The sequence below is a fragment of the Coturnix japonica genome, chromosome 3, assembly GCF_001577835.2.
Source record: "Coturnix japonica isolate 7356 chromosome 3, Coturnix japonica 2.1, whole genome shotgun sequence".
NCBI classification, from domain to species: Eukaryota; Metazoa; Chordata; class Aves; order Galliformes; family Phasianidae; genus Coturnix; species Coturnix japonica.
Window position 1 is genome coordinate 52,742,646 of NC_029518.1, and position 23,376 is coordinate 52,766,021.

General features: G+C 35.3%; 1 protein-coding gene across 5 annotated transcripts in view; it reads right to left on the reverse strand.

Moving 5' to 3' along the window:
* LAMA2 (laminin subunit alpha 2) overlaps positions 1-23,376 on the reverse strand; it is a 283,315-nt gene that overhangs the window by 43,907 nt on the left and 216,032 nt on the right. For all 5 annotated transcript variants that reach the window (XM_032443478.1, XM_015858546.2, XM_015858545.2 and 2 more), the window contains 7 exons: positions 22,288-22,498; positions 20,597-20,713; positions 19,343-19,506; positions 16,204-16,342; positions 11,641-11,743; positions 3,992-4,108; positions 1,189-1,371 (listed from right to left, as the gene is read on the reverse strand). In XM_032443478.1, coding sequence (XP_032299369.1) covers positions 1,189-1,371; positions 3,992-4,108; positions 11,641-11,743; positions 16,204-16,342; positions 19,343-19,506; positions 20,597-20,713; positions 22,288-22,498 — 1,034 coding nt within the window. The remainder of the gene's footprint in view (positions 1-1,188; positions 1,372-3,991; positions 4,109-11,640; positions 11,744-16,203; positions 16,343-19,342; positions 19,507-20,596; positions 20,714-22,287; positions 22,499-23,376) is intronic.

Below are 23,376 nucleotides of genomic sequence, written 5' to 3' on the forward strand. Positions count from 1 at the left end.
TGTTTTGAATATCTAATCACAAACGTAAAGTAAGTTAATGGACAGGATTCTAGACCTGACGTATTCTATATCCAAAAATGCCAAGAAACTACTAGGTTTAGGCCACTTGCCTGTTATCACTAACAAGCCAGATGTCATTACCTTGTAGATTTGCTTGTTGCATAACTGGCCATAATATAATCATTTTTCCAATTCTTTCAATCAAAAACTGTTTTTAATACTGTCTAAACTACTAGGGATTTTTCGGTCTGATTATTATATTTGGGATTCACACATGTATTTCAGTTAATGAAATTTGAGAGATTTCTAATAGGAAGACAGTGACAAACAATTATTGGGATTAACTATGTTTGCTAGTAGGATTCCATGGAATGGGACTGACAATTTCCTAAACTAGACATTTTTAGGTGCCTAGTTTTGCTAAGTTGACTATAACCTGGAAAGCACGGATTAGCTGAAAAGTTAGTCCTTCAGTAATTTCGTAAAAATATTCAGCCCTGGCTGTACTCACCTACACAATATGCTCTCCTAATCTACAGTAAAATGTTATACAATTTAGAATGCAATGTTATCCATCATAACCATAGTGGAAATTGCTAGAGAAGCTGCTAAAACGCTTGCTAAAGAAATTGTTATATTTGATAACAGGTTTTATTACCAAAACCAGCCTTAAAAAACATTTTCATTTTTACCTTTTTTCTTCCCAAGTGTTTTCAGTATTCTACCATAAACAGTAGCTTGTATGAAAGAAGTCATTGCATATCACCCAGAAGTTGTTATCTGGTTGACTGGAGGCTGAGTTAGTGCAAGGAATTTTACATTAATCAAGTGGCGTATTGTCAGTATTGTCAGTCGCGGACTGGTTCTTTAATTATTCACCTATCTATTTAAAGCACTAGTCTGTGGTTCAGACGTACCCACTACATGTTCAACCTGCTGACACTAGCTTTTTTCACAGAATACTAACAGCAGTTCCTAAGATTTAAAAGTTCATTTTATTTTTTTCTTAAATGTATGTAAGATAGAAAATAGAAACAATAGTTTCCTTTTTATCTCAGCACAGTAACGCTATAAGAGTGAAATTGTGGAGCGTCTGTTTCATTTTGAGATGCAAATTGAAACCACAAAACAAAGAAACTAAAAGCAAACAAACAAACAAAAACAACAACGTAGCAAAAAAGAACTTACTGTTCTTGATAGGATCCTTCACAACAGCATTTGTTTTTGCCACATCATCTGCAAGCTTACTGTAGTTGTTTCTTAAGCCAAGGAGATTCTGGTTGAGGTCTTTAATCTGAGCCAGGACATCATTTGCAGTATTGTTGGCTTGTCTTGCTTTTTCTTTAGCTGCCTGTACCTTTACAGCTGTATCTGTAGGTAGAAAAGGACGATTAAATAACTCTCTAGAGTACAGAAGTTGTCTTCATACATCTCAAGAATAAAGCTGGGCTAAAATTCAACCATCTTAAATTGTTTTGTGTAGTTCTGTAATATTTAGGATCTCCTACTTCACATGTAGTAAGATATTATTAATTGTATGTCTGGATTACAGAATCTGATCCTCTATTTTTTGAGACTACAAATACTCCTGAAGAGAAGAAAACACCCCACAGTGAAGTTTTGGTACTTGCAGGAATATTCTTTGGTAGCTGGTTCCTGCAAAACTATGAAATTGCTCTTGGAATTGCTTTCTCATTGTGGTGTCCAATATGTCCTTGTGTCCCTCAGTTATAAGAACACTTAGGAGTGCACATCTGAAGTTTCAACAACTCTGAAGTGACCACACAGCAACAGTGCCACTTATACTGACTGCAGGTCCATGTTGTAGTCAGTGCAGTTAACAGACTGTACTGCAGTATTGGGAAAGCAAAGGAGGATGTGGTTTTTTTCCCAGTTCTGGCTAAGAGATGGTTGATAGAGTGTTTATATGAAGCTGTGCTTGAAGATGACTCCATGCTTCTGACTGTACGAAGACACGAGAAAACACAGACATTATCTCAATTTCAGGGGATCAAGAGTGTAAATTTCCAAACAGTTGTGTTCTTTATATTCTGTGGAAAGTACAATGCCATCAAGCCTTGGCCCAGAGAAAAGACAATGCTTCCTAAGGTTGTAGAGAATTGGAAGGTTTGTTCTGAACCCCTTTTATTTTGTTGAGCAAAAGCATACTATACATCTGCTCCAAGCTATTCCACTCTTATTTCTGAAAGTTTGTCTTTGAAAACGCCCCAAAATACAGTAGCAGCTTGAAAACACAACAGATCCTTTACTCGTTAACATCACCAATACTGAGAAGTGAAAGAAGAGCTCTCTGATTGCCTTTTTACACTTTCTTTTTTCATCTTATCAAACTATCTCTTTTTGAGTTCATTATTACAGGTTGCACCCCTTTCTGGCAGAATGGAAAATGGAATTACCTTGTTACTTCCCTCTACTTATCACACCAATTATATTTATTTTCTATCAATATTTCTATGTGTAGCTCTTTGTCCTAAAGATGATCTACCCCTCTATCTCATTTTTTGTTTGTTCATTTTAATTTGGTTACTTTATTTGGCTATTTCTATAGCATAGAAACAAGAATTATTAGCTTAAGCTGCACTCTGTTTCAGTGAAACCTTGAAGAACAAAATAAATGACAGGGTCATTTTCTCTCCTGTCCCCATTAGTTATTTCCTTATTGGATTACTAATTTACTGTATTTTCTCATTCAAGTAATTTATTTTATCTGAATTTTACACTTGTGACATATCTACTTGCATATGAGAGTGTCCTTGTCCCAAGAGCAAGCACCCTGTAACTCTAAACTGACAAGAGCTTATTACATTGCTAATGGCTGCATATTTCATGTATCTTTTACATGTTTCATACTCAGTATTCTGTCTCCAAAGGCTCACTGGCCTCTGAGGTCCATTTTATTTGACTCAGACATCTATCTGTGCACAAGAAGAGAAGCAGTCATGTTAATACCTGCGGTCAGAACCCAGAAAGTGGCATAAGATATGACATATTAAAGCAAATTCTTGTGAACACCTGATTTCAAGGAGTGCTACATCTAAAACAAAACATTTCAGTTATCTGTAATCTTGAATACAACAATGTGCACGATGAATCACTTCTCACACCAAGTTTTTACTTGTAGTCTGGACCTCCCAGATCTGCACAGATCAGAAAGAATATCGACTTTCTTCAGAGACTTTTCTTAAGGCACATCTTCGGTTAATTATAATGCAGGGCTTCTTAGAGATAATAGTTGTATCAAATGGCTGATAAAACTTCCTTGTTTTCTATAAAAAACTAAACAAACCATTCCATCTATTATAAGAAAAATACATTTTATCTCACATCTCAACACTAAGTAGCTAACATTCCAGTATTTTAGGATTTTAATTGATATAACACATTTTTGTTATTATTTTTATTTTCCCCAGAGGTGGTAGATAAAACTGTAAGTATGCTTAGTACTTTAGGTTACATTGAGGATAGCCTGCTCCAGTTCTAAGACACACTATGCCAAACTGATATTAAAATGATACTGCAGCATAAATCAATGAGAATGTGCTAGAAAGGTAAGACAAAAAGAGCAGATTCCATTCTGATCTTTTCTTCAAAGCCAGAAGGTGTTTACTTTTCTTAGGTTATCATAAGAACCATGCTTCATTTTACATAAGTTTCATAAATATGCTTTTCATGTTTAAAGGAAAGACTGCCTCAGGATGTATCATAATTCCTGAAATCCTTATTCACTCTGAAACCAATCTTTTACAAATTATAGAAATGCGATTCTTTTTACTGTGCCAAAATACAAAGTTAAAGATACCTGTTTTCAGGCCAATTCTTTCTAACATAGCTTATCTGTATCTTAGTACAGCAGCCCATGGTCAAAGTGTGCGTGACATGGACCAGTTAAAAATCAGATAGATGTCAGGTGATAGAAAATGATGAAACAGGGCAGGGATAAGTCAAGCTTTGCGGTACCTTTCCAGCTTACCATTAGGAATGGCTGAGAGCTTCCCAAAGGTTTCATTCAAAGTTTTCAGGAGAATAGAATTCTTCTCATCAGCTTCTTTCAGTCTGTTCTGCATGCTGTCCAGGTTATCCTCCTGTTCTATAATAACAATAATTTGCAAGTTGTTTAACATTAAGATATTAAATAGCGTAAATAAGTCCAGTAAATCCACTTGTAAGTATCAGCGATAATGTTTTCAGTTTAAGATTTCTACTTCCATAATATCTAAATGTTTTAGTTTATGTTACCATTCTGTTTATCAGAGGATTTCCCAAGGTTTACAGAGGTAATTAAAAAAAAAAAAAAAAATGGCAATCATAGATGGAATAGTTTACTCAGACTCATAAAACGATCCACTGGAAGATTCAAGTGTGAAGTTTAGTCATAGCTTTGATTCCTGTATCCAACCAAACTCAAATTTTCATCTTAAAGATCTTACCCGGGACAAATGATTTGACCATTGTATGGAAAGAAGTAAGACTGATCATGTCAGTGGAGCTTACTGCTCCACTCAGAATGACCAAGGCATAGCTCTCAAGAATCTTCTGAAAGATAACCAATGTTGATGCAATATTTGAAGAAAACACATCATATCGCCCCATCATTAATATGAGAAGACTACACTAACAACACATTATTATGAAATAAATACATATATTTATCTTCATCAATAGCTTTGAATAAAAATTATGGAGGGATTTTTGGAAAAGTATTCAGCATTAGCAATAATTTTACAAACTCTCAAAATTGAGATTCTAAGCTTTACTGCTATTTAAGTAGACATTATTTCAAAATTATAATGTTAAGTTTGGCACAGAAAATGCTTAATGCTTAAACAACTATGTTAGGGAGCATTTTTCAACATTTCTTTATATTGCTATGGAGCTCTTTGGAACTGACAGGTGGTTATTTATTAACTTAAAGGCATGCCTTGTTGGGAAACTAATTCAACATCATGGTGCTTGATAGCAAAAGGAGGAGAATAATTTGTATAAAAGTAGTTTAAGACACAAAGTATGACAGTGACCATCAGATATATGACAGGTTATTGAAAATAAACACATGGTTTCTGGATACATATCGAAGTACGTCCTGGAATAGGAAAACATACTGGAGAAGAAATTTCTCAGTGAATAGGACACACACTTGTGAAAAACAGAAAGTATTACTTTTGAATAAGGAACAAAAATTAGACGTATTAGATCTCCAACAGCATCAGAGCTGTAACCTTTTGTGAGAGAATAAACAGAATAATGGGTTAAAAATAGGATTGTGGAATTCATGGATTCTAAAAGAGAAAGGTTTCTTAAAAATAGATGTGCAAAGAGCAATTTGAAATTAGAAAAATCAAACAAAATGCACATTACCTTCAAGAAATCATTAACTAAATCTTCCAAGGCTATTTCCAAGACAGAAATTGTAAATGGAATGCAAATGAGAATCATGTTTTTGTTGCTAGATCCTTTGAAATGCCATTCAGGTAGAGATCTTTTTGCCTCATTTAAATTAGAGCAACAGTTCAGGTGTGCCTAGAGGCAGGTCTTAATTCTTGCAACATGCTGCAGCAGAGTAATAGGACATTGGTGTCAAGTATGAAAAGCACTGTTAACCACAGAATAAAGTTGGGAAGAATCTTCCATAAATTGTGAGATTATCCTCCTCCTCAAAAATATTTCTAAGCAGTCATTTTTGACTCTGCAGATGAATGAAACTACTCTTAGGAGTAGTTACATGTGATGTTAAACTAGGATGAACACATAAGATTCTGCTTTTAAGTGATCTGAGACTTTATCAGAGTTCATTTGTCATTAACTAATAATACTGACAAAACTGTTTTAACTTCCTGCATTCAATTTTGAAATCATGGTGCCTGATATTTTTATGGTGTCTCTGGTGGCTTTTTGTAATGCTAGTGTTTATAAAGTGTGTTAACATTCCTGACATGTCTGATTAATTTCAAGTGGTGGTATAGTAACTCTGTTGCATTAAATTAATATAAATAAGCTCTTTTTCTCCTCCTTACTCTGCCAGATTGAACATTAATTATCTCTCAGTTATACATTCCCCACTTCTGTTTTCAGCTTTGAAACCATAACAATAATTTTTATGGATTTTACTAAGTAATTTTTTCCTAGAACTCCTGAATACTGAAATGTAACATTTAATATTTTTTTCTTTTAATTCTTCAAATGTACTGTTTGTTGTTGTTGTTGTTTTTATATTAAAATAATGAAGACATAAATAAGTGCCTTGAGGGAGCTTTTCATAGAAATTGTTTACTCTGCGCAGTGATCAAAACATGAAACTATACTTTTAAGTAGATTTCCCTACTGTAACCCAGACAGCCTCTTTGAGCTAATTTTGACTATTAATTACAAGCTAAACTAACTTCACTTCAGGTTTTCCCCATCCTTTTGTTATTAGCATTAATGAAGAATGCCAGATCTGTAATTTGAAGTCCCGAGACCCTCAAATTAATCACATATATAAAATATGAACAACAACAATTTAAATTTTTGCAAAATGCAGAGCTGATCTGACTTGGAGGAGGTTAGTGGGTCTGAACTGAAAGATGCCAGGCACTGTCAACTCACATTAAAGTGTTGGTTGAGAAATATCTTGAGAAATATGTCTCATTCCTGTTTCCACTTGATTAGCTCTGCACAAAGATGGCACAAGATGCCAATCAATGTACAAGGATTTTTTTGGTTCAAATCAACAAAACTATCCATGAATCACTAAAACCAGACATGAAAGTTTAAGGAAGATCCTGGCTCACGTTGCAGGTATGGACCTTTACATTTTCTGGCTTGGTTAACATAAGCAAAGATTTTAAATCGCTGGTAATATTTCCATGATTAAGCATTGCATTATAGAACAATTATTATTCCTTTTCCTTCTGAGTCAATAAAATAAAAATAAAAAAATCCTTACACTCATATGTTTTATTAAGAAACTTAATTTCTTATTGTTTGTGATTTGTTTTTACAAGAGACAAGTTTTTGCAAATCTCCACAAAGCACATGCATATGTGGCATGAGTTAACTACTGATGGTGTATCACCACTGCAGTGTGAGTGGAAGTAGGAATCTTCTGAGAGCAGGACCAAACATTTTTCCATGAGACTGTCTAAGAAGGTATCATAAGGCCATGGTGCCCACTGCGTGCTCTCCAAAACAAAATAAAGGTCGAAATCTCTTGAGGAGCTACACACACAGCTGTTTCTACTGATTGGATACTGCACAAATTAACTGCCAGTTACGCACATCCCTTTCTATTATGTTTGTTTTGGTTCTTGCAAAACAGTCAGTCTCATCCTATCAGGAGGATGAGGAGTGACAAGCTAAATTTTTAACCTGAAAAGAAACAAGATTTACAAATTAACAAGGGAAAAGGATTTAATTAGAGAAATATGGCTAATAATGCTTAACTTTTTAAAAAGACTTTTCAGTATCAGCTTGTGTATGAATATAATGTTGAATATTTTTTACAAATATTAGGCAATAATTTCCTGGATGCAATATGCTAGGCCAGCAAAAATCCAAAGCAGAGGAAAATATACAAACAAGGCATATAGCTGTGCCCATCAGCTGGAAAATGTTTTGGCTAAAAATATTCACTTGCTATCAAACAAAACAACATCCCTCAACTTGTCAATTCTTAAGCAAAAGAAATGACATGAGTTGAATTTCAGTAGCCACCTGACACAGTCTCCAGCTGAAGAGGTGTTTTTATATCTTATTTTTACTTTTCATTGATCAGTTTTGACAAAGCCTATTCATCGCCTCCAATCTGCACTGGGCAAGTATATTTTTAAAACAGTAAATTCAAAACTATAAGGAAGAAAAATTGCTCCTGGCAAACTAAAAATCCCCCAAGGCACAGAGAGAATGAAGCTGACAGGCAGTAGCATTCACTCATTTGTAGCCAAATTTTCAAAACTCCTTAGCCAGTGCAGTAGATACAGATTTTCCTTCTTCCACCAGGGTTATTCCTTCTAATTTCCACCCCCACAGAGAATGGAATGATTAAATCTCCTTTTTAATAGCTTCTGTCCGAAGTTTTGCTTTGTAAGGTCTAATTCAGCAGTTTTTGGTAGTAACATAAAGCATTTTCATGATTAACAGCTGTTTTATACCTAGTGTAATTGACCACAAAACAGGGGAATGTCATAACAGCAAGAAAACACTCCCACCTCTGTCATAGCTGAGGCTGGATTTCTGGAATGTACATTACTTGAGATTTTTATTACTTTAACTAATGTACTACCTGTAGTTCAGGCAAAGAAATTTTAAGCTAATGATAATTTCTGTCTACCAGATCATTACAGAGTGTCCATCACCCATTATTCACTTTCAGTAGAGACCCTGAACAGGGTGGCTTTGTAAGAAGTACAGGAAAATGCATCTTTTCCTGTGAGTTTTACACTCAAATCTCACTTTCTATCCTGAACACATCAAGACATACAGAGAGATTATGTTCATAATACTACTAACTTCATCACTTTGGAGAAAAAGTAGGGTGGGAAAAACAAGCTGATTTTTCATTTTATCTTTATGTATGTCTGCATGGTTGAAGATGTGGAGTGTGGACATGTTTTACTGGTTGCAAAAAGGCATACATTGAAAGTTCAGAATGTTTGTGCATGTGGAGCAAATTAAATCTAAAGTGTATCAGCGAACATTAGGAAAACTGCATCTCATTAACCTTCAGTATGAGGCAAGAGCACAGAAGATCTAATGTACTGCTTCCTAGTTACATTAGGATTGCTATACGAATCTTTAGAATGCTTATAGATCACTTTAGAAACCTGAAATAGATACCAACTGAAATGCTCACTGAAGTAAAATGGAGTAATAACATCATTTTTTTCCCCCCAAATCTCTGAAGTACTGTCTTATTGAGTTTATTTGTTTGTTTTTCAGGGTTAAATTGGACAGACCTGTGAGCACACAGTATTGATATATATCCAAGTACAGACATTTTTATTTCATCCTTGAGAACAGACTTGAAAGAGCACAGATTACTGTGATGTAACCATCCATGGAGCACAGAAAGCTATGGACTACACTCTGTGGTGCAAAGAGGCAGTACTGCTTTTTTTGTGTCCAATACACCAGCTATGGCAAGTTGGTGCATGGTCCAGCAAGGGGCATGAGCAACATCTCTACACTTTCCACTTCTGCAATGTTACTTAGATTGTCTGCTGGCCTCCCATAATATTTTATGATTTTCTGAGACATATTTACAAAAGCATGCTGGCCTTAAATTAGTACTGAATCTCTGGCAGAAATGTCACAATAAAGAGTAATCTAAAAATAGACTCAAGATTTACTTGTAAACATAGACAGTTATTTTCTCCTTAGAGCTACTAAAATAAAATAGTGTTTTTAACTTTCAAACTGTATATGATATAGAAGCACAATTGACATTATTAATAATTTTGTCTTATGACCTTACTAAACATTAGCTGACACCCTAGAGCTGCCAGAAATTAATGAAAGTGAAGTAATAACTGAATGATGACTATATGTTATATGGATCTCATTTTTTAAGCTGTGTCGTTTTTGTAATGGATATTCCAGTGAAAATCATACATTCTAAAATCTCAAAAACTAGGCTCCATTATAAAAATCTATCTTGTCTCTAATAAAAATTATTTTTACCTGCTGCAGTATCACATGAAAGCTTAAGGTATCATCTCTGTGACAGACAGCTAAAATATCAACCTCAAGTGTTTACCATATGTGGTTTATTTTTCTAGATCTGATGCATGAAGCAAACAAACTTAATTTTAGCTTAATTTTTCAAACCCTGTGATGAGCAAGAAGTTTTATGTCATAGTTGTTTTCCTCCCACCTTTTTTTTTTTTTTTTAAAATTTCTTTCATGCCCAGGATCTGTTTTCCTACCTAAGTGAATAAGTAATATATCTTTATCTGCAATTAATTCCAGATTAACCCTGTAGTAGCACAATAGCTTCAGCCAACTGTATCAAACTAAAGTATAGTGTACACAGTATGAAAAGATTTTTGTAACATTAAATTGACTGGAAACATCTTTTCAATACATATACTAAAATAAGAGTATAAATAGGAGATGAGTATAGAATACCAATTCGGAATAAAGCACCCAGTTACAAACTTGAACATATTCTATCTAGACTAATAGGAAAATTAGCCCATACTTGGATGAATGACCTTCAAAAATAGCTGTATGGAAGACTCATCTAACTGGACTCCCTCAAAAACTTTAAAATATCATTGGCACAAACACTGTGTTTTCTGTATATGTAAAACCAAGAGACCAAAGCAATAATATTACACATTTTTAACAAAGGTACACGTGTGAAACTCAGAATGCTGGTCCATTTCAAAGTGGATAATTGTATCATACTTATTTCCCCTTAGTTGAAATGAAATATTTTTCAGCTCCTTTATAAAACTGCTGTGGAGAAAGAAATGTTGAGTACTGGTAAACAGATGCTTCATTAACGCTGCAGTAAGTATTTTCTAAGAAGACCTATAAAACAATCTGTCCGGATGAAGATACAAGCAATAAATTGTTTTTGCTTGCAAGATTGCACAACAGCTCAAATGAACACTGAAATCACAGGCTCAGAACCTTCCAGAAATTCAGTACCCAGGACTGAAGACAGTAATTTTCCTAAAGCATTAGTAACCCTTACACTCTGGAAAGAATGTTTCATAAGTTTTGGTTATGTTCTTATATTTCTCTGTGATATTCGCCTTTTCTACTGTTACACAGCATGTAGTACATTCTACCCTACTTTTGCACACTATGGCATTCAACAACAGGGCTTTCATTTATTGAGGAGAAACTACTCAAATCATTATAAACAGTCTAATCTGAATTATCTACCAGTTGTTACATCTCACCAAGCAGCAACATTCAAAAAACTATGTGTTTTTTGTTTGTTTGTTTGTTTTGTTTTTCCAGTGGAAGATATCAAGTACAAGTTTCTGCAGTAATTGCAGAAAAATGAACGCTTTACTTGCCTGCATAACAAAGAATTTGGTTTGGATTCCACAAATGTTATCATTTGAGCTGCACCCACCCACATATTAACACTTTAGGAACAAATAAATACTTTTTTTGTGCAGGCAAGAAATCATGATTTTTCTTTGGATATGTGTTTTTAGTTTTATTTTTGAAGAAGATACTTAGCAATATACTTACCTCCCATAGCATATTTGTCACCAAACTGCCTCCCTCTTGTATTAACAAGAACAAAAATACAGTATTGGGTTGTTTTTTGTGCTATTTTCCTGGTAGAGCATTTTCTAAATCAGAACCTGTTGTCCCCTTCCTCTCTCATTTCCATTTACTCTCAACCCTTAATGTAGTCATCAAGAAAAGACTAAGATCTAATCTTAGCCTTCTTATCCCAGAAATGGAGACATCTCAATATAACTGCCTGGGATGCTTGTCCCAGGCATTATGGATGTGGAATATAATCTTTCTTTTCAGTTGATACTTGGTTCAATCTTTAAAATAGAAAATGAAATATACTTTTTTCTACTGACTTGGCTTCTTCACAATGGTAACAAAGGAGCCTCACAATATTTTTTCTTCCATTTAACGAACCTGGATGCTACATAGTGTACATACCTTCAACATCATTTTCTAGAACCGTGGCATCATTAAAGACCTTGAAACTTTTCTGAAGAGAGCTCTTGGCATCATCCTTCAGTGATCCTTGAGGACCAGATGTCTGCAGAGAAACAAACAGTGTTATAGGAGAAAGCCTGAAGACATTAAAGATGTATGAAAATGATCTAAGTGAACAATCATCTCAATTTTAAATGAACATAATTGTGCTCTTAACCATATATCATTGTTAAATTGGTTTTCACAGGACTAAAAAATGTTTTTTTCTCTATTTCCTTTGTTTTTACAGGAAGCCAGTTCTCCTTTGGAATACCAGCCATGACTTTAATAAGAAAAGAAAATGGTTATATCATTATGGAAAGAGATCTGTCCATAGAAACAGAACTTTTTCGAAAACAAACAAGCCAAAATCTTTCAACATAAACAAGACTTTCTTTCTCCAGGTACAATATTTCTTCCCAGGAGCAGCTACAATACTTTTAGAAGGCAGGCTGAATCTGATGATCTAAATTCTAATACAGAAAACAGAGATAAAGTCAAGACTTGTAATTGCAAGGTCAGTAAATTGAAGATGCAATGAAACAAATAGAGTTTAAAAATAGGGGCAAACTACAGTTAATCTGAAATAGTTTTATTACTGAATATCCATCCTACTATCATGTCATTAAAAAAAGTCTTTTGAAATCTCTCTGCCATGCTGAGATTGATCAATTGGTCGCATGATTTTTCTAAATTAGATTAGAATTTTCAGTCAGTAGGAAATGCTCTAGGTGCTGATCCGGTTACTTATCAGTTTGTAAGAATGAACTCAAGTCGCATATCATACTGAATCCATTTCATTGAGAATACTCTCGACAGGCAGGTAACTTTCTATATTAGTCATGGGTCAGCCTTGTTACAAGTATGTAATTAAGAAGCAGCTATTCTTCATTTTCAGGAGCAGATACATATACTCAAAAATGAACTGTGTCAATTAAATGACATAGTTATTAATGCTATTCATTATTTATGTAATGAACAAGAGGTGATATTTTTGTAACTGCTGAATTTTTGTTTTTCAATGATATTTTAAGGAACATATATTGGAAATGCTGCCTGTATCTCTTTCTTCCAAAAAATCTTAAAGAATGCTTTAAATGATCTCAAAATTTAGATTTCTTTTAAAGGAACATCTCAGAGCATAAGTTGCCTTATGTCAATGGGATACAGCTATTACAGATTTTTTGTAGTCATAAGGGATGTAAATTTATGCTCAAGTTTCAACATGTGATGAGTGATTTTATTAAACCTGGACCTTGTTACTGCTGAGCTCACTTGAACTATTAGGCTGTGTATGCAAATTCCTCCCCACATCAACAAAGGTTTTATATTTGAAAGATCAACAAAACTAGTTGTTTATAAATTTTGTCTTTATTACCTAATATAAGTAGCACTGATAACACATAGGTCACTCCTTAATGTTTCCTATTTATTTCCATGGAAACAATGACAGATACGAAGACCACAATATCAATACTTAATAGAGCAAAATTCTCAGCTACAAAAGACCAACCAGTTAAGTAAAAGATTGCTCTTGAAGAAAGAATGCCTGGCCAGATTTCATGGCAGATGCACCTGACAAATCAGACAATACTACTGTAATTTTCCTGTTAGAATCAGAACTTGGGTCGACGTGAGAATGGATTTCAAAACAATGATTGTTGTTATTATAAAAAAAAAACAAAACAGGCTGTTAGGGTTGACAGGCTGTTAAAGAAGTTTCATTTCAATAGAAAGAAGCTGTAAGGCCAGATTTGCAATGCAAAAGCAAGTTCATCAAATCAGGGACAATAACTGAGTCCAAGCTGGCAATTAGAAACAGATTTCAGCAGGAAGTTAGCACATTATCAGGGAGAAGATTACAGGCTGCAAGTTTGTTTAGCTGTGGTAACAGCATCCTATGAAGACTCCCCCACCAGTACATGCTGGACATGTTCTGAACACAGACAGAAAACTAATGAAGCCTTGGTACAAAGGTATTCTCCTTTTTACCTGAGGTTTCATGAGAAGATGTAAGCATGAAGTAGGTATTATGTTGGTCACTGACAGAAGTGTAGGTGTAGTTCTAAGTATATATGTAATCCTCCTGTCTTGAGGAGGACTGATAGGCTGCTTTATGTTGTTAACATGCAAGGAAGCATAGGGACCCAACACAACTGCTAGAGTCCCACTACAAAGGGAGACAGAAAAAAGAAGGAAGTAGAACATTATAACCTACCATGTCACCTGTAGTACCAGTTACTATTCTAAAAAGCCTATGAAATAAAAATAATTTTTCAAGACGCATTTTAAAATTATGATTTTGATCTATAATACAGAAGCAGGATCTGTTAACATGACTCCACTCCTCAGTCAGTTACTGTCTTGACTAAGTCACAGGATACTGAGGCAGCCCCAAATGCTTGAGGTTTCTCATCTGTGATAAATTTATTTTTCTTTTAAAGGGAAGAGCAAATCCATCATAAAAAGCTTAAGAGAAATTTTTCTATCATATTTTTAATACATTTTTTTTCCCCAGTCATTTATCAGGCTTTCTGTAATCACGATGGATTTGAAGCATCACTTTGTTCGTGCTTTAAGCAACATTAGCTTAATTTAAAATCAAACTAATCTTCCCTATTAAAAACAAAAATAACTCCAAATTCAGAGATACCTCTGAAGTTTGCATAGATTAATCATTCCAGTAACTTGCAGGGTAGACTCTAAAACTCAGCTCAGTACTTACCACTGCTAGTTTATGAACCAGTTTGCTGCTATTGGGAAACCTTCCCTACATCAACCCAACATTATCATTTACTGTGAAAGGTTGGGCTCAGTGATGCATCTGCTGGCTTCTGGAGATCAGAGTCCTTTACAGAAGACAGACATCCACAGTTGGTTTCATTACAAAGAGAACATGGCTCCAGTTTCACTAGGAGGGATGATTATCTCTGCCTTCTACACCAGGGCCCAAAGACCATCTACTCCAGAAGGAGCAGAGTTTTTAGAGTCTGCTGTTTGAGTTGGCTCAAATTTACAAACACTATCTTCTAGGAGAGTGCTAAAACTACAGTGCTCCAGTCAGCAATGAGGCACTCTTCCTGCTGAAGCTCAGACTGAAGTTCCTTGGGGCCCTCAAAAAGAGAGAGACTGACTTACTAATTTTAGCAGTTAAGCTAACAAATATCAGTTAAATTTAGCCCCAAACCCTATTATTATCCCATTGTTATTTACCAAATAATGAGGAAACTTTACCATACTGTGCACCAGTGTGATGATAAGCCATGGATTATCACTATGTTTACATTTAAAAGGCTGTAGCTCTCTCCATTTTCCTCTTAATCAACTCCTGTTGCACATAGAGAGCACATAATAAGAACGGGTTTCTTAATAGAGAGGAGATGCTTAGAATCCCTCCTGAACTATATCTTAGTGCCTTTTATTGCTACTCACTTGCATCATACTGCCCATCTCTCCACCACCAACCCTTTCAAATTATCTATCCACTTCCTCTCCATGGTACCATCAGCCAGTTCTCCATCTGACATAAACACTACTGTAGTCACACTGTAATTGCTTGCTTTGTTTCTCAACTGCTGTATGTGCCTTTTTTCTTTAATTGATCCTTACTACAGCTCCTTGCCTTACTCCCTGTGAGTCACAAAGGGAACAAAGGACAGCTATCCGCATTAAATTCTAATGCATTTAAAATAAAATAACATAAAAATCCAGAGGTTCTTATTTACTTCTGCAGCATAATTAGCAGTTCCAGCAAAACAAATAACTGCTGTAATGTTATCTGAAATACTATTTGACAACAGAAACTGTCTAAAAATATATATGAATTTTTGCGCAACAAATAGTTTGCTTTATCCCTCTCCTAAATATGGACCTTTCCAGCATGTTAGTGCTTTTTATATTCTTGCTATCCATTTGACTGAAATAGCTCTCTGCAAGATACTTTTATGCATGTGCAAGTGCTGTTACTGCAATTTATTTTTGTTCACCTACACATTCCTGTATCAAATACAGGGTTTGCCAACTCTCCTCCTCCAAACATTGCCACTGTTTTGCTTCTAAGCCCATCTCCAATCTTCCTGCCTTTGTCCCTTTCCCCTTTCCCTGGGCATGGGTCCATGGGTCCCCATGCCCCATTAGTCATGAAACCAGGCCAAGTTGCCCAGTAAACTGTTGATAATTATAAACTGGCCTTATCAAGTATCATAAGAACTAACTGTTCATTCAAAGCCTTCTCATAGAAGCTGTTGGCTTGATCCTTAGGCAGAGACTGAAAGGACTGATGGAGGAAGGACAACAAAAAGAAAAAGAAAAAAAAAAGAGTAAAGTACAGTATGCATGGACAAATTGAGATACAGTTAAAGAACACGAAGCTCTGGCATGGGCATTTTGTTCTGTTGTCAATACAAGAATCTGTGGTGGTGGCTCCAGTCTCTCAAAGATGGTAAAATACATAACTGGGAAGATGTTCAGGATAGTTCCACTGAAAATTTAAGTCTCCTTTCCCAGTTTACTTTGTTTTCTTACCGCTTTCATAGCTTCATTTGCAAGAACCTTGGCTTCCTTGGCAACTTTTTCAGCTTCATCTATGTTATCCTTGATGTTGGTATAAGCATTGAAAGCAAGTGTGGCATTGAAAGAAATGTTTTTGGCTTCAGCAAGGATTCTGTTGGGACAGAAAAAGTAAACAAACAATTAAATCTACTATCAGAGCTCAAGAGAATACAACACCCTACTTTTTCAAACCCATCAGTCTTTGTTAAGGATATTTCTAAGACACTGTGTTAGAGAGGAATGCTACATTGGAAATTTCAGGAATTATGGTGTCATGTGTTTTGCAGAATTCACATTTTATCTGTGTAGAAAGACATAAAATGTTTTTTGATAAGGAGGTGCTGTGAGATCAAAGATTACAGTGTATGATGTATGATAATGTAAGGGAGGAAAGTATTATTTCACCTGGATGTGTTCCAGCCTATAGAAAATACTTAGTCATGGAGACAGCGTGGAAGAGAGAGAAATTCATTCTCTAATCTCATAATACATATATTCTCTGAAAAACTGAGGTAGCTGGGCTCCAATCTGTGCCTTAATTAATATTTCATTATTTCTATAAAATGCAACAGGAAAAACAAAGGGGATGGAGGGTATTTTCCCTGGACTTTACATGTAGTTAACAGTGGGAAACAGATTCCCTTCAGATTGCCACATGATTGAACTGCATCAGCATCATTCCTGGAAGAGCCTTCTCCCTCCTTAAGTACAGATGAAGCTTATTAGACTGTAGTAAGTTTTTTGTGATACTGAGTTAGAGAAATGGGCAACCTACAATAGTTATCTAGCTAGTAGCTAAAGTACTGCTTAGAAATATGTTTCAAAAACCTTCAGGTTAGGAAGGAACTAAATGGAGTTTTCCACAAACCAATAGCATTTATTTATCAGCGGGCTATTAGGCATAAGGGAGAACCCTATACTAATACTTCTTTGTATACAGAAAAAATAACAATCTGTTTCCTAGGTTAAATTCACGATCTGTTCCATGTTCTAACTCCCAGCACATCATCTTCACCATCAATCAATAGGCTATTTCATGCCTTAGGGGGTGATTTGAGAGAAAAAGCTCTCCCTCAATTTCTCTTATAAGATGAAGTGGCATTTTTCAGCAAATTTAGTATTATCTGAAAGATGCCCAAATGCCAGTTGTGAGGATAGATGCATTTTTGAAATCCTAAGATAGATAGACACTGAGTATTCCTGTAAAGTATGGCTTTACTGTTCATGATCTAAAAGCTTTATCCTGATGTGAGATGACAAAAGACATCGTCATTTCTTTCTCCTCTGAGACTATGAATCTGACCATGACCACACTAGAATATAAAGTTTCAATATTTCGTTTTTAAAGATAATTTTAAGTGTCTTTGATTCTTCATTCTTTACTGTGTATAATGAGAAACTGCAGATGATGTCTAGATTGTATGGAAGTATACATGGTATTGCTAAACCACAGTAAGGAACAAAGAGCTATGCTACTCCCTGCCCCCCCCCAAAGGGTATTAAAGTGCTTTAAACTTTGCTCTGAGCTCCCTAAGGCCTATGTTAAGAAAGAAGCACAAGTATACACCCCAAAAAAGACTATTTAAGAAGTCAAAAACCTGTAGCTCAAAATTTATCCTATCAATATCTCATTAAAGCAGCAAAATACTTTTTGTGGTGTTTTCACTTCTTCTTAGTTCCTCACTGCCAGCTTTCCGTATATTTGGATATTTACAACTACAGCAGTTGGATATGGCACTTGTCATCTACTTTAGGTTCAGAGGTGCACCACTGCCATTTGTCATTATCAGACAGTTTGTATACCATTTACAAAAGCCACTTTCTTTTAGAAATAGTATCCTTTAATTCCTTTTTAGTCAGCTATGATTATTTTATGTACTCCTTAATGTAAATTAAGCTATCTAGAGTGATGTGACTACACAGTATACGAAGATAATTGTGCCTTTTTCTCAAGATTGCAGAGCCTGACAAGAAAAAATGTGGCTGTTCACAAGTCTTTGGGATATTAAAGTCTCAGGTATCTTTAAAAGATGTAAGCAACAATTTAAAAAAAAAAAAGAAAGAAAGAAAGAAAAAGAGCATATTGTTGATCTGGAGGATTGGGGGATATAAAGATAGAGCACAGCCCTGCTGCAAAGGCCTTGGGTGTACTGGCTGAAAGCATGCTGGACATGAGCCAGCAATGTGCCCTCTCTGCCCTAAAAGCCAACTGTATCCTGGAGTGCATCAAAAGAAGCATGGCCAGCAGGGTGAGAGAGGCGATCCTGCCCTTCTACTCTGCAAGCTTCACCTGGAGTACTGTGTTCGGATGCAGAGTCCTTAGCACAGGAGAGATGTGGACCTGCTAGAGCATATCCAGAGACGTCCACAAAAATGACCCAAGGGTTGGAACACCTTCCCTACAAGGAGAGGCTGAGACAGCTGGGGCTCTGCAGTCTGGAAAAGGGAAGGCTCTGTGGAGAACTAGCAGCAGCCTTTCAGTATATAATTGGGGCTATAAGAAAGAAGGGGACAACAGGGTCTATCATGATAGGCATGATAGGACATAGATTAGACACCAATCTGATCTACCTGTAGTTGTCCCCAGTCGCTGCAGGGGAGTTAGACTAGATAACCTTTAAGTGTCCCTACCAACTCAAATGGTTCTATGATCTTAAAAATAAAACCTAAGGCTTTCTATTCATACAGTGCTTTTGTAGAACTATACCGGGGAGAAGTCTGGGACACACAATATCCATAATATATTTGTTAAATTTTAGAGGTGCAAAATTACACATCCTTTTTATTGATTTCTTTCTTAAATGCAGAAAATCAACAACGCAAATACACCCCCCTCACTCTCTTCCAATAAATGAAAACTACTCTTTCCAGTCTTTCCAAGAAGTTATATTCATGATGAGTTATACAGTGTCATTCTTACAGTCCTTTCCACTTTGAGCTTGGCCAAATAGAAATGAGAATGTCAAATAGAGAGAAAAAAAATTTTCTTACCTCCCGTTTTTGAAGGACAAGATATCAAAGTCTGAAAAGAATACCCTTGAGTTTCTGTTAAGCGATCTTACAAGCCTGCTTTATAATTTTACCATCACCAACCAATAAATGGCTGCCTTACCCATCCAGTACTGCAGATGATTCATTCAGCTGTGCTGCATGGTTCTCAGCTTGTAATACCTTTTCTGGAAGCATTTTGTCTTGAATTTCTTGTGATAAATCGTCTATTTTATCTTTCAGCTGATCGGACATTGACTGTATCTTATCTGCAACACTTTCCACGTACTGACATAAAATGACATAAGTAAGACCTTTAAGTACCTGAATGCAATCATTCTGTAGCCCTTTATACATTTTCATTGTAAGATATTCCATCATAATTTACAGATGCATTAACACTTGAGGGGAACTAATGGAAAGAATAAAGGATGGGTTGGTCTGGAGAGCAGAAGATAAACAAAACAGTATAGCACAGCTTCTTGCCTCTCAAGTTATTATTTTACAATTATTAAACTACAAAGTTCAAATATTTGCTACCTCTACTTTGGATTTATATCCTAAATATAAATGTATACATAGTTATACCAACTCATAACCATCCTCCCAGTAATAACTTGCCAATGACAAAAGTTTCATGTTATATGACAATTTGTTTGACTCAAATGTGTTTTTGAATATTCAAATACCTTAGTGAGAATTATGCTTTGGGAGATCTGCCATTTCTGTCTTAGTAAGATGTCTTAAATTGTTTTCCTTCCCATTTTGCCACATGGCTTTTTTCCATTCATTATAAAAATTTACAGTGCAAGATGGAAATATTTCTAGAACCAGTCATATCTCTATACAGGTAAGGCTGCAAACTCCATTATTAAACTTTTGAGGTAAGACTTTCAAAACCGTTGTGTAAAATTAGAGTACAATCCACTCATCTCTTTGATCTATCTAGATTCAAAATTGTTGCTACAGGCAACAAATTATTTCTCATATGCACACACAGTCTTAGTGCAGATAAATCTACATCTAGATCACAGAGACAGTGTGAGACAATGAACAGGTTTGCTGCATCTACAATTTTACAGACAAAGTCAGTACCACAATCACAATACAATATTTTTAAAAGATGCAACAAAAAATGATGTGCTAGCTCTTTGTGTAATCATTTAAATCTCAAACTTCATCTTTTCAACATACTGGGTTTGATATTCTGTCATAAAGTAATAGAAATTCCTTCAAACAAAAATATTTTAACATTGATAAATAAAAAAGAAAAATAAGGAGTTATTTGAATTAGATACTCTGTTTCTAACACTAACAGCACAATACTGTATTGCAACTGATTATACTAATTCTCAAATAAAGATGATAAAACACCTACCTCTACAGCTAAGTTGATTTCATTTGTTAGGTTGTTGGCTTCATTAAGGATTTCATTCCCTTCCTGCAGACTCTTCTCAACACCTTTCCTGCCATCTTCTACAGCTTGCTTCTTTTTCTATAGGATGTGTTCACACAGATCAAAATGTGAGTGATGAAAGTGATGCCAGTATTTGAAACCAATAGAGTGTATTTTGTCACCATTCCATAAAGGTCAGACTTCTGGAATTCTCTGATCTTCCCGACCAAAGACAGTAACAGCAATAGAGCACGTTTAAAGTAAGATATCTTTCTTTCTCTTCCTGTCCCCAGCTTTGTATGCCCTCCCTCCCACATAGTACATTTTTTTGTTGTTCTATCATAGAGGTTACTGACTGCAGCACTAGGGTAAGATGAATCAGAAAGTAATTAGAAATCCTAACCTTCTCTCAGATGTACAACTTTCTCATTTTAACAATTATCTACACAGGTCATGCAGGCAAAATTTGTCAAAGTATTCTGTTACTTTGATCTTTATGTTCACTATTTTTTCACTAAATAATGAATATAAAAATAATAGACAATGGTTTAAAAGAACCTTTAGATTCTTGATTTTCTAAATAGTAGAAATACTGCATATTGTGTAATAACGGTGGTTTTCTGACTAAGCAACTGGTGACTTCCTGTGTAAGATCCTTTAGGTATCACAGATTAGCCTCACAAGTGATCATGTCATTGCAGTCTAAAGAGTACTATAATGGCCTGTTGGTCAAAACAGGGGTAAAATTAAAGCAAAACAAAAACAAAACAAAACTTCTCAAAACCACTCTTTTGGACAAGATTCCTGAAGAGGATGCCTTCAGGCATTTTCATACTGTGATACAGATAGTATTTTAAAAACTGATACAGCAGGAGATAGTTTATCCAGCCTTTCTCCTTTTACCTTTGGGAAGAAAATGCAGAGAACAGAGAACATCTAACTTATGTACAGCACAGTATTTCCTTAATTCAATCAAGCCGGAGAACTGTGATTCTGGAACTCTAAGCTCATCATTTCACATGAGGTGAAAGCTCATCATGATATAAACAGAGTGGAAAAATTTATCTTCATTAAGTTGACTCTGCACTTAATATCTCAGTTAAATGCTTGCTAATGTACAGTATAATGTGCTCTTTGAATCTTTGCAATTTAAATTAAATCAAAAGCAGACCTCTGCTATGAGGGTGATCTTTTATAGCAACTACAAACTATGGAAGATAGTTTGATTAATTACTGTGTAATATCTGCCTACTCTTCCTAGGGGTTGGAGAAGATCAAAAAGAAAACTTCCTGTGAGTAAATATATGGTAGCAAAAATTTTAACTGAACTCTATTTTGATCTTGCATGAATACTCATACTCAGATGAATTCAACCTCCCCCAAAATAATAAATTCAATAGCACCTTCCACTCAAATTATATAAGCAGTAAGTACCACTTTGGTAAAGAAAGCTGTCAAGTAATTCTCCTTTTACAAGCCAATTGTTTCCTGATTCTGAAGAATATATCTGTTTACATTTACATCAGATTTAGTTATATTTGAATAACAATTTTGTTCTACTGCTATTTTTGTTTGTTTGTTTGTTTCAAGATTTAGTTACAAAGTGTATATGCAAAGTTTCAGACTTTGATCAGACATTAACTTAATCAACGATACATCTTGTCAGCACTCACCTCTACCATGGTCATGTTATTTTGGTTGACTGCAGATAAATGATTAGCCTCTCTAATTTTTTTCATAGCATCTCTTAGGAGATCTCGAGCATCATCAACTTTGGTGTGGTAGTTTGCTAGCTTGTCCCAAACTTCATTTTTGAGATCCTCGTTTTTCTCACTGGGCTCTCCAAATAATTTCTTCACTTTGTTCAAAAGATCTTCCGCATTCCTGCAATATACCATAACATAAAGGTACTGAATTTGTATTTCTTACACCTAATAATCCAAATGTAATGAAATGGGATTTAAAACTCACAGTAACTTTCATGAGAACACATGCTTAATGATGTTGAATGATGATTTTTTTCTGGGGGGCGAGGGTGGGGGGTGGTGAAGGGAGGTAAATTAACATTGTCAGTATCTGATAGTAAAGTAAGATTTTCCTACACATTTCATTTATTTGCATTAATACAACACGAGACAGACAGATTTCCTTTTTATGACCTTGCCTTGTAGTACAGCACAAACTTCTTATCTAACCAGTAATCAAACTCAGGACAACTCATTGGTTCTGTAAAGCTAACCTTTCTAATTTGACCTCTTACGGATTTTACTCTCTGCTCTGTCTACTGAAATACAAGTGAAAGAATTACAGAATCACAGGGGCTGGAAGACACCTCAAGAGTTTATCGAGTCCAATCTCCCTGCTAAAGCAGGTACCCTACAATAGGTCTCACAGGTAGATTTTCAGACAGGTCTTGAATATCTCTATATGTAGGAGACCCCACAACCTCTCCAAGCAACTGGTTCCAGTGCTCCATCATCCTTGTCACCAAGAAGTTCTGCAAGTTAATGTGGATGTTCCTATGAAAACATTTTAGGCCATTAGTCCTTGTCTAATTGCTACATACCACCGAGAAGAGCCTGGCCTCATCCATTTGCTGCCCACTTCTCTTTAGATATTTATAAACATCTATCAGATCCATTCTCAGTCTTCTTTTCTTTTTACTTTTAGGCTGAACAGACCCAGGTTAGTTCATCTTTCATCATACAGGAGATTTTCCAGGCCCACTGCTGGACTCCTTCTAGGAGACCCCTGTCTTTTTT